The sequence below is a fragment of the Cheilinus undulatus genome, linkage group 5, assembly GCF_018320785.1.
Source record: "Cheilinus undulatus linkage group 5, ASM1832078v1, whole genome shotgun sequence".
Taxonomy (NCBI): Eukaryota; Metazoa; Chordata; class Actinopteri; order Labriformes; family Labridae; genus Cheilinus; species Cheilinus undulatus.
Window position 1 is genome coordinate 51,951,081 of NC_054869.1, and position 13,036 is coordinate 51,964,116.

General features: G+C 41.5%; 1 protein-coding gene across 1 annotated transcript in view; it reads right to left on the reverse strand.

Moving 5' to 3' along the window:
• Positions 1 to 13,036, reverse strand: part of znf608 (zinc finger protein 608) — an 85,200-nt gene that overhangs the window by 40,182 nt on the left and 31,982 nt on the right. Inside the window, exon 3 of the mRNA XM_041787454.1 lies at positions 4,840 to 5,110. Coding sequence (XP_041643388.1) covers positions 4,840 to 5,110 — 271 coding nt within the window. The remainder of the gene's footprint in view (positions 1 to 4,839; positions 5,111 to 13,036) is intronic.

Consider the following 13,036-nt stretch of genomic DNA (forward strand, 5'->3'; position numbering starts at 1 on the left):
AAGTTAGGAGTTGATAAAGGTCAATACGTGAGATAAAAGTCAAAACCATGATTTTTTAGAAGGTCAAAAACTGTGATTACATGAAAAATCCTGCATTTTCAAGGTAAAAAAATGAGATAAAATTTAGTTGGGAGTAGAAAAAGGTCAAACGTTACGTTTACATTTTTATACTGGAGGAAATCTGCAGACCTCATACTGGTGGGCCAGTTCTAATAAAAATATATGATCTGGTGGGCCGGGTATAACTGTATCACGGGCCAGATTTGGCCCCCAGGCCTTTAGTTTGACACCCTTGCCGTATATGATGTGGTCATTGTCCAAACCTTTATGATCCTTATCATATACTGTGGTTGAAGGAAATACCCAGCCCTAGTCTACACAGGACAACAGCCATCATCAGAGGAAATACAACGATCGTCTTCTAAAGGAGAAATATTTACTCAGCTTTGATTCTAGACAGACGTTTCCCTGGAGCTGTTAGAAATTCAGACGCTGTTCTTTCAAAGCTTCTAAATAAAGAGCCTCCAATTACCGGCTCTCCTGCAAACTGCAGCGTCTTTATTTTTAATGAGGACGACCAAAACAAACCATTAGCTGCAAACTCACACCTGAATTTTTAAACGTCTCAGAGAACATCAGAGGGATGGACAAAGTGCAGCTTGAACTCTGAATGCACTCGGTAAAAAGCGCTCATCTCAGCCTGTCAGAGTGTTTACTGCCTTTAAAGTTAAAGATGAAATGTGAAGGACATTAATCCTCAAATGTGACAACAATAGGAGAAAAAACGCTGCACCTGACAGAGAGCAGTGAAGGGTAAATCTGGGCTTTTCCAAACATCAAGGAGAAAAAGTCTTTTGTTGACGTGAAGTCAGGCTTGTAGATCAAGAAGCTGCTGATGTGTTTCCACCATCTTGGCTTTCACTGAGCCGCGACACGAGGATTTTATTTACCCACATCTGACACATCAGACTCAGCGGCGAGCACTGACTCTGACTTTCAGCATCTGCTGATTTCCAACACTATCACCAAAGAATCATCAACACCAAACATCCTGGCCAAAGCTCCATGTAAAGACCAGAATCTAGTTGTTAGACAGCAATGTAAGCTAGCCACAAGAGGGCGCTCAATCAAAACAATAACAAAGGATAAGGGCTTTTTTAAGGCCACATCTTTGGTTTCATTCTCAGCTCCATCCATGAATCTCTGCAGAACAGTAGGGCGAATACAAAAGTATTGGCACCCTTCCAGGCTTTTCTCTTTTTCTTTTTTCACATTTGTCACTTAAATGTTTCAGATCAGCAAACATATTTTTACATTAGACAAAGATAACCTGAGAAAATACAAATGTCAGTTTTTTAATTGGTGATTTTATTCATTAAGGGTAAATCCATCCAAACCTACCTGTGTAAAAAGTCATCGCCCCCTAGGCCTAATAACTGGTTGTTCCATCCTACAACTGCAAGCAGGCGTCTTCACATCACTTCTTTGCAGAATTGTTTGAATTCAGCCAGAATTGTTTTAATTCAGCCACACTGGAAGGTTATCCAGCATGAACGGCCTGTTTAAGGTCATGCCACAGCATCTCAGTCAGATTTAAGTCCAGACTTTGACTAGACCACTCCAAAACCTTCGTTTAGTCTTAAGTTCATTCAGAGGTAGACTTGCTGGTGTGTTTGGGATCACTGTCCTGCTCTATAACCCCAGTGTGCTTGATCTTGAGGTCATGAACTGATGGCCGGACATTGGTCCAGATCCTGGTCCAGACCATCACACTACCACCACCATGTCTGACTGTTGGTCTGATGTTGTTTTGATGAAATGCTGTGTTAGTTTTACTCAAGATGGAACGGGACACACACCTTCCAGAAAGTTCCACTTCTGTCCAGTGCATGTAAGACAAGCAGTGGTTTTGGCCTTGGAACTCTCCCATGATGCCATTGGCTGCGTCTCAGGTTGACTAATGTATGGCTTGGGTCTCTGGCATGAATCTTTTCCTTGAGTCTTAGTCCTGCCCACCAGAGACTCATGGAGAGACTGGAGGACCAATGTTTAACGGCTCACAGGATGTCCTTCCCCCTCCAGTGTCACGTGAAGTGACGTCAGTTTATGATGACGGTGCAGGCTGATCATCAATCAGCTGATCATCAATCAGCTGTCAGGAGGCAAAAACAGCTGTGTCTGCATAATTACCTCCGCCAAGGAGGATATGTGATCAGCAGGGTTTGTTAGTTAGTTTGTTTGTTAGATTGTTAGCAACATAACTCAAAAAGTTACAGATGGATTTTGATGAAATTTTCAGGAAATGTCAGAAATGGCATAAGGAAGAACTGATTAGATTTTGGGACTGATCTGGATCACCATCTGGATCCAGGAATTTTTTAAAGGATTCTATACTATTGGGAGATAGGGCTAATGGCGGAGGTCTGCGCTGTTACCACTTTACACCAGGAGATGGTGGACATGAGCAACTTCAATCCCAGTAGCATTTTGGGTGTGTTTCTATTCAAAGTTTTGGAGTTTATAGAGTTTGAAAGACGCACACCCGGTCGAGGAGACAAGTCGGAGTGTAACAGAGAGAAAGACAGCGAATTGTAGCGAGAATACTCACAATGCTGGGAGGAATGGAGGAATATTCACCCTCTGCCATGACTTCCAGTCGTCCGGTGAGACCATGTGAGACTGTCAGTTCATCTGTTAGCACTGGTAGACAATGCTTTGCTTCACTGTGTTTCCACCCCATCGGAGAGGGAGTACTCAGTGAATGCTGTGGTGGGGGGCACATGGGGATGGATCCAGGACTTTTTTAAAGGATTCTTCACTATTGGGAGGTAGGGCTAATGGCGGAGGTCTGCGCTCTCTGAGTGCTTTTCTAGTTATAAAATTATTCATTATCCTAATTATTCAGTGTGAAGGTTAATGATCAAACCTGATGCTCACTAACAATCAGACTGATAGAAACTTTATTAACTCCGCTATGATTTTAACGTGTTTCTTCCTGACAGACAGACTGCTGCTGTCTGAGTTTCTGGACTCTTTTCTTATTTTAACAATAAAAGGCCCAGAAAATGTCTTGTGAGTACGTGCTTTTGCCCATATTTCCACAATACCAAGAAATTTTAATATGGCAGTTATTTACATTTTACTGCATGTTAAGAGTGTTTTAACAGTTTAAAATGAAGAAACACAAAAAACTGGGGAACTTTATGCTAGAGTCTTAGTGAGAAAAGGGGAAATTACAGTAATAGCTGCATGCTGGCCGTGAAGCACAGTTTCTCAGCTTTCAGAAACTGTTTGAATTTTTTAGCACAAACAGTCATGCAATTATGGTCATGCAACGTGTGCTTCAACATGCTTCAACACAGGATTTAAAGGGTTAATTCTCTTCATAATCTAATAAACAGAAATAACTGGCTACTAACCCACCCAGCAAATATTAGTTGTAAAGACATTAAAAAACGTCTCCACTATGTCTAAACAGCGTCTAGATTTAATTGAAAAGTGAAAGGTTAAAAAATGTAATTTTCAGGTCATTGAAAAGATGTCTCTGTAAAGACGTCGCTGTAATATGGTCATATTCTAAACGACTATTATTGGGCTACATTTGGACCAAATCAGACAGACAAAACATGGCTCAATTTCCTACGACTATCTTTTGACTAAATTAAGGCTATGACGGACCGAATGTAGAAAAAAATGTCTAAATGATGTCAGTGTTTGGGGGGGAAGGGAATATTTATACCTGATTCTTTAGATTTTATGAGCTTTTAACATGTTTTATGTTTGAAGGTAAAACAAATCAAATATTAAACTCCATACTGATTCACTCTTCAATATTGATTTTATTAAATACTGTATATTCTCAGTATGGGCTTATTTCAAATGCTTCTTTTTAATCCCAGCCCATCAGTTATTGAGCCTTTTAAAACTTCTGATGTTTGTGTTCTCTTGAGAGTCTGCTAAGTCCATTTGAAGTCAGTTATAAACTCCTTTTCTCTGACATCCACTGTGTAGCAGCATCCAATTAGAGAGTGATATCCAATAAGCGGGTGTGTCTTTGAGTAAAAAGAGTTCCGGAAAGTCTGCTGTCATGTGTCTTTGCTCATCAGTGCAGCATGGGATCCACCTGTTGTTGCCCAGTCTCCTTCTGATTGTTGAGTCATGAACTCTGACCTTAACTGAGTCAGTGAGGCCTGCGGGTCTTTAGATGTTGTTCTGGGTTCGTCTTGGACCTCCTGGATGAGTCGTCCATGTTCTCTTAGGAGTCATGTTGGTTGGCCGGCCACTCCTGGGAAGGTTCATCACTGTTCACAGTTTTCTTCATTTGTGGATAATGGCTGTCAGTGTGTTTGGCTGGAGTCCCAAAGCCTTAGAAATGTCTCTGTAACCCTTTCAGACTGATAGATGTCAGTGACTTTGTTTCTCATCTGTTCTTGAATTTCTTTAGATGGTTCCATGATGTGTTGGAGATCTTGTAACCTACTTCACTTTGTCAGAAGGTTCTATTTAAGGGGTTTCTGGATTTAACAGGTCTGGTAGTAATCAGGTCTGGGTTAGGATAGTCATATTGAACTCAGTGCCCCATAAAACATAGTTAATCACAGTTAATTTAAAAGGCGGTGATGACTTTTAGACATAGGGCCAGTTAGGTCTGAATGTTTTTAATAACTGAAATCACCATTTAAAACACTAATTTTTATTAACTCAGGTTATCTTTGTCTAACATAATAAATATAATACATAATATATAAATATATAATTTGTTTGATGTTCGGGAACTTTTAAGTGTGACAAATCTGCACAAAAAAGAAAGAGAAATCAGGAGAACTGTCTTCTCCTTACCTTCCTCAGTCTCATGCCACACGATCCCCTCCAGGTTGACGCTGGTCCCTGGTTGGCAGGGTCCCAGACAAGCCGAGTCTCCCTCCAGAGCTCCCGAGCCGCCTCCATCCTGGGTGTTGGTTCCTACGGACCTCGTCCTCACCATGAGCTGCTTGGGGTTAGAGGTGGGCAGGGCCGGAGAGGAGAAGGAGGGGGTGGAGGGGAGAGAGGATCCAGGGGCCCCTGGGTGGCCCGGAGCAGGAGGCGCTGGCACAGTGAACATGGGGTCCACCTGGCGGGAAAGGAGAGTTTTTAGATCTGATAAAAAGAAAGCCTTTAAGGATTAGATAGAGCCACTGGCCAATGATGAATCAATGTGGCTCATAACCTGTCGTCTTGATTTGAGCCAGTATGTCAATCTAACCTGTAAAGCACAAGATTTATTTACTAAATATTCTATCATCATTTCCTTTAGAAACATGTTTGTGACCACATGAGGGGAAGCTGTTCAGCTCAGTACATAACATGGCGTGTTATGTGTTCATCCATCATTACTGCTGCTGTACAGGAAGTTAGGATTCTTCTGACCAATCACTGACTGCAGCGTGTCTGGCTCCACTCCCCAGGGTCAGACGGATATGCTTAACTTCCTATCAGAAGGGTGCAGAACAAGCAGGATGGTATGAGTTGGTTATTTTGGTACCTATCCCAGCAGGAGTTGGTTAAAAGTCTCTGTGACAGTCAGTACGGTCTGTAGAGGGTTAATATTAAATTAAAAAGAATAAAACAAAACAATGCAAACATAAAAAAACAACACAGATAAAGAAAATGTCCTGATTTCAATTCACAGAAGAAATATAACAGAAAAAAAACTAAATAAAATACAGGCTACATTCCAAAAAAGTTGGGGCGCTGTGTAAAATGTAATTAGTGGGGATGCTGAGCATCCACACAATTGATATTCGCAGCGGCCATTTTGTTTATTATTCTCCTCTCGCGCTGGCTATCTCCTCCTTCATGCTTTGTTGTATCGCCGCCGTTTAACACACTTTAAAAATTCAGTTTCTTCGTCATTCGACTGCTATGACTTTTCTCATTTCTAACTTTAATAATTTTTAAAATATAGCTATTGTCATGCTATTTTCAGCTATTTCTATGCCTTTCAGCCATTGAATGCAATTTTCAGCTACTTTTAGGCCAAAATCAGCTACTTTTAGGCTTTTGTCAACTTTTTTAGGCTACTTTCAGCTTTTATTTCCTTTTTTGAGCTACTGAATGCCATTTTCAGCTACTTTTCTGTCATTTTATAGTCTTTTTATGCTATTTTCAGCTATTTGTAGGCTACTTTCAGCTATTTTTTTTCTTTTTTGAGCTATTGAATGCCATTTTCAGCTACTTTTATGCCATTTTATGCTCTTTTTATGCAATTTTCAGCTATTTGTAGTCTATTTTTCTAGCTTTCTAGGCTACTTTCAGCTATTTATCCTTTTTTGAGCTATTGAATGCCATTTTCAGCTACTTGTATGCCATTTTATGCTCTTTTTTATGCGATTTTCAGCTATTTGTAGTCTATTTTTCTAGCTTTCTAGGCTACTTTCAGCTATTTATCCTTTTTTGAGCTACTGAATGCCATTTTGAGCTACTTTTATGCCATTTTATGCTCTTTTTTATGCTATTTTCAGCTTTTTGTAGGCTATTTTCAGCTTTCTAGGCTACTTTCAGCTATTTATCCTTTTTTGAGCTATTGAATGCCATTTTGAGCTACTTTTATGCCATTTTATGCTCTTTTTTATGCTATTTTCAGCTATTTGTAGGCTATTTTCAGCTTTCTAGGCTACTTTCAGCTATCTATCCTTTTTTGAGCTATTGAATGCCATTTTCAGCTACTTTTATGCCATATTGCATCCCCATGCAATTTCAGTTGAAATTGCAATTTTGATCCAATTCAAAACAGAAGTCAGTGATTGTCAAATCTCATAAACCCCTTATTTTATTCACAATAGAACAGAAACAACATGTCAGATGTTGAAACTGAAATATTTTACCAGTTAATAAAAAATACTGGCTCATTTTGAATTTAATGGCAGCAACACATCTGAAAAAAGTAGGGACAAGGCAACAAAAGGCTTGAAAAGTGGTACTAATGAAAAACAGCTAGAGGAGCATTTTGCAATTAAAGAAGTTAATTGGCAACAGGTTAGTCACATGACTGGGTATAAAAGAAGCATTTAAGAGAGGCAGGGTCTCAGAAGTAAAGATGGGCAGAGGTTCGCCAATCTGTGATAAAACTGCATCACAAAGTTGTGAAATTTCAGAAAAATGTTCCTCAATGGAAAACTGTGAAGACTTTGAATATCCCACCATCTACAGTCCATTATATTATCTAAAGATTCATCTCTGTGAGCAAGAGACAAGGCTGAAGGGGCCCTCAGGGACCACTGCATTAAAAACAGGCTTGTTTCTGTAGTGAAATCACTGCATGGGCTCAGGAACACTTCCAGAAATCATTGTCTGTCAACACAGTTGGCCATGCCATCCACCAATGACAGTTAAAGCTGGATCATGGAGAGAAGAAGCCATATGTGAACAGGATCCAGAAACAGCGCCGTCTTCTCTGGACCAAAGCACATTTAACATGGACTGAGGGAACATGGAAAACTATTCTGTGGTCAGATGAAACCACAGACGCTGTGTCCTGTAGACCAAAGAGGAGAGGGAGCATCCAGCTTGTTCTCCTGGCTCAGGTCTAAAGCCTGCATCTCTGATGGTATGGGGTTGCATTAGTGTCTATGGCGTGGGCAGCTCTAACATCTGGAAAGGAACTATCAATGCTGAGAAGTAGAGAGAGGCTTTAGAGCAACATCTGCTCCCATCCAGACAACGTCTCTGTCAGGGAAGGCCTTGACTATTTCAGCAAGACCATGCTAGACCACATACCACATCCATCACAACAGCATGGCTTCACAGGAGAAGAGTCCAGGTTCTGAACTGGTCTGCCTGCAGTCCAGACCTTTCACCAATAGAAAACATTTGGAGCATCAGGAAAGGAAAAGAGACCCAGGACAACATTCCTCTCCTGTCAGCTGGTCTCCTCACTTCCCAGACGTTTAGACTGTTGTTAAAAGAAGAGGAGATGATACACGGTGGTAAACATGGCCCTGTCCACACTTTTTAGAGATGCCTTGCTGCCATCAAATTCAAAATTAGCTCATACTTTCATGAAACTGTAAAATGTCTCTGATATGTTGTTTCTGTTCTATTGTTAAAATGTAGGTTTCTGAGATTTGACAATCATTGAATTCTGTTTTTATTTATGTTGTACACAGCGCCCCAACTTTTTTGGCATTGGGGTTGAGGGTTTACCCTGAGTCAGTGCAGCATGCTAGGATTTATGAAGTGTTTGGTAGTTGCTAAAGAACAGCAGATGTAGGAGTTATCAGCCATTAAGGGACCGCTGACTGGTTTATGTCAACAAAAATTAATCCAACCCACAGATGAGGCTCCCCCATGTATCCAGGGTCTCTAAATTTAACAAAATATTCCTCTAAAACAAGATTGATTAATCCCAGCCTGATTACATTTGATGACATTGTGCTGTGCTGATATCGTTTTAAGGACATAGACGTCAGAAATACCAGAGATGGTGACGTGATGTGAGCCCTGCTGATTCTTCAAATGTTGAATCTGGATATAAAATGGAAAGATATTTTAGAAGAGGAGACATTCTCTCAAAATGTCATCCAATTCATTATTCCCTCCACAGTCTGCTCTCAGCAGCTTCCTAATATTGAGTGGCAGCTCATTCTCCACTATATCCAGACTTAGAAAAGCCTTATTTTTCACCCCGTCTCCTCCAATTCATCTGCATTTGTCTCTCAAGACTCTCAGAGGCTGTTGGAGGGAGAGAAGAAGCAAACACGGACATGCAGAAGATACACATTAGTATTCGCACTCTCTTTAGCACACAGCAACAGCAAAATACAGGTACATTTCTGCAGCTCAGACTGAACCAGATTAAAACACCAGAGCACCTTTAGTCAGCCCATTCAGACATGTTTTTGGTAGATAATAATGGTCGGATGGAAGCTTTAACAAGGCATTAACAGCAAAGTGTGGAGAAGAATTCCTCTGAAGGTTTTTACAGTATCACATCCACAAGACTATCCATTTTCTATACTGCTTAGCTGCCTTGAGGGTGGCGGGGGGGGGTAAAGCCTATCTCAGCTGTCATTGGGCGAGAGGCGGGGTATAGGGATGGGTACCTTTCACATTTGAACTGGTACCGGTACACAACGGTACCCACTTTTGTGTGTCAATAATATGCAGTAATAAATGTTATATAACCACAAAACTTCTGAATTTTAGATATTTATTTCTCAATATAAAAACACTAACAAATATATCAAAACAACATCAAACACCATTTGTAATGCAACAGCACAAGTGGTTTTACAAATTACTCCAACATGGAAAACCTAAACTACTATAACTACCCAGTGTTTAGCACAAACTAAAACCCAGTCAGCTACTGAGAGCATGGAGGCATAAAAACAACAACGTACAGCACATAAATGAGATCATTTTGGCACTGTGTGCAACCAGCTAAACAACGCCAAAAGACATCATGAGCATGCTCCACAGCGCCATTTGGGAGTCAGTGAGCATGTTTGACTGACTATGGTAGCTGGTTTAGACCAAAAAGCTCTATGGCTCAGATTGAGGTTGAGTTTGTTTTAACCAGAGCAATCAGTGCCAAGAGTAGAAGCATCCTTTAACAGCTCTGACTACTGTTTTTCTCTCTCCCTTTTCAAGCAAACCTACATTTAGTTGATTAAAAGTCTGCTGGTCTTGCCTCTGTCTCCTCCTGTTCATCACTCAGAATCAGCTCTGAAGGTTTAAACCAACGATGACAAACCGAGGCCAGTCAGACTCAGTATGAATACAGGGACATGAATTAGATGTGATTGCTGCAGAGCTCTGATAAACTCACTGTCTCATATTGTCTCTGCTCTCCTGCAGCTTTTATTAAACCGAGAAGATCTTTTTTTAAACTTTTTAAAGCGTGTGATCCTGAGAACCTCTGGATGTGTATGTGAGCTTCTGTCCTACCATTTAATGAAACCCTAAGTCATCGGTGCCTGTGAGAGCCTCACTCTTATCTTCACTTATTACGCTCCCAATTACAACAGCTGTGGGAAATAATTCTGCAGAGAGAGCGGCGGCAATCAGCGATGAAGGATTTTTCTGTCCGTTATGACTCAATAAAGATTACAGCACTGACAGATAACTCGCTCCAACGCCGTCTGGAGACTCTTTTTTTATATATATAAAAATAAAAAGGAGACGTTTTCTGCAGGCCGAGTCTGTGAATCCTTCAGGAAGCAGCCGTTCTTGTCATGCGGTACACAGAGCCCATCTGTGGCATTATGTTGGTGAAATACAGGATTCCAGCTTCTTCTGATTTTACATGAACATCAGTCACTCACATCTGATGAGAAAAGCTGTTATTTTTTTTCTGTTCAACCTACAGAGGGGCAAAAAGCTCCAAGTCAGGGGTTGGAAAGAACCCCTTCTCTCAGCCAAAGGTGGCCCCTTTAAACGAACAAACCTTTAAATAATCCAACAGAATAGAGCATTTACACCAGTGGTCCTCAACCTTTTTCAGCCCAAGGTATGCCTAAGATCAAGATCATACCTGCCAACATTTATCCTGGGTTTCTCACCTTGTCTCCATCCTCCATTGATCCATCCATCTTCTTCAGCTTATCCGGGGCCCAGTTGCAGTGGTAGCAAGTTGAGCAAGTCAACCCAGACATTCCTCTCCCCAACAACACTTTCCCAATCCTTCTGTGGGATCCCAAGTAGTCCCCAGACCAGACAGGATATATAATCCTTCCAGTGCATTCTGGGTTTTTCCAAGGTCTTCTTCCAGGACCTGTCCACATGGAAACGAATTCAGGTGTATATGCAAAAGTTTTTTTGTCGGATTGGTGTTTCATCCACACGGAAATGGCAGTTTGGGTGACTGTAAACGATACTTTTTGAAAACGGGTCCAAGAGTGCATAAATCCATAAACGACTACTGTCACACATAGCGTAGCTCGACGCCTGGGCAGGTCCGACCAAAACAACAATGGCTAAATACAGGGTTGTGTTCGTGCTGCAGAAGCTACTAAGCTTGTTATGGATTTTATAGCAAAATCTGATGCTCCTTTACACATCCACCACATGTTCTTAAATCCAATGCGGAGAACAACCAGAAGGACAACTAGAAGAAAGTTTGTGTCAGTTTTCTGTGATCTTCTTCTCTCATTTGGCAAATGTCCGTGGCAGCGTTACAGCGCCACACACAGGCTTGGCATATGCACTACAGCGTTTTAAGCGGTTCTGTGCTTAGGTGGATATTTCCTGAAATGATTCCGTCTTTACGGAAAACTTTTTCAAAATGAAACGGCAATATATCGTTTTTGTCTCCGTGTGGATGGGACCCCAGAAAACCTCCAAAGGGGGGTGTCAAGAAAGTATCCTGATCAGATGCACGAACCACCTCAACTGGCTCCTTTCAGTGCAAAGGAGCAGCGGCTCTACTTTGAGACCCCTCTGGAAGTCTGAACTCCTCACCCTATCTCTAAAGCTGAGCCCAGCCACCCTCTGAAGAAAACTCATTTCAGCCTCTTGTCGTTTGGTCATTACTCAGAGTTCATGACCATACCCAAGGGTTCTGCTCAGCTCCCACTTCACCACAACAGTCTGGCACAATGCCCACAGAACTGCTGATGCTGCACCGATCCACCTGCCAATCTCGCACTCCCTTTTCCCCTCACTCACGAACAAGACCCCAAGATACTTGACCTCTGTCACCTGAGGCAGAGACTCAATTTAGTTCTGGAACCAGAGCTGTGGGGAGGTGAGCCCAAGTCGATATGGCTCCACCACCTGCACTGGCTCTGGCTCCTTCCCACCAGAGAGGTCATGTTCCCAATGCCCACAGTCAGTCTGTGCCACCAGGGTGCACGCCAAGGCTGACGCCTTTCCCTACCACCCGGTGCACACTGTACCTGGTTACCATGCTGTTCCCTGCAGGTGGTTTTGTTCAGGTCAAGTTGGGCTTCAAGAATAGGTGTGCCACAAATGTCACTGGAATTAAAAAACAGTTACTATAAAGACAAAGGAAAAAAAACTCAGTTAACATTAACAACTAAGGGTTTCTTTCACAAACTTCTCTCATCTCTTTGAGACCAAAATGTTGGCAAAATCATAAACATTCGGAGACATAAAGTCCTCAAAATATTCAAATTTTTACAAAAAGTCCTTGCACTTTTGAGATTTGAGTCCTTATATGAAGCAGTTCCTGTCTGTAGTGGCCGAGGGGCACATCACGGCCCCTCTGTGTCTCTTTCTCTCTGCTATGAGTCACTCAGGCTCTCTTCTGCAGTTTGTAAGTGTGTGCATGCGCTGACTTGCAAACTATGACGTGACGACCTGCCATTGGTTGTCACATCCCAGTCACACTGCATTCTGGGAAACAGACAATATGGCAGGCTAACCCTGATAGCTGCCAGAATGATCAAAAATTGATCATAAATGGATAAAAAGACGTCCAGTATCTGAGTTACTGGTGTGGATTTGATCTTCAGACCCCGGAAGGTCTCTCAACTTCAAGGCTCACTAAAAAACGTTCTGTAAGAGCGATATAGGCGTGGATAGGGTCATTAGAACAGCACAATGGAGGGCTTTCAGAGGAGAAAACAAGTAAATGGCTATGTTTTATTATCAAAAGTTACTGAACTTTGTGTAGCATGTCTTTTCTTGGTGTATAAAACAATGCCAGTCTCAGAAGGTAAAAGGAAGGGTACCTGACTTGCAGTCTGGACACAGGCCTGCTTTTATAAGTAGATTTAAAATTAAGACATGAAATAAACCACATAAAAAAGAACTTGGTATGGATCTTAAAGTAAATAAATGCCAATAAAAAGTTACATGTTTGGTATCATAAGGTTTAGATATCTTCTGACATGTCCACTGAGCTGTCTGTGAGTTTTTAAAGTGAAATGAGACAGTAAGGAGCAGTAGTAAACTTATTTTAGATCACTGTAGATGAAGCTCAGCAGTACTTCAGGGTTCAGCGCCGGTCTCTGTTCTCTCATACTAACACTGTCTGTAGAGGAGCTTTGTTTCAGCTGTTTGTTTCATTGCTCCTATGTTAAAACCCTGATAA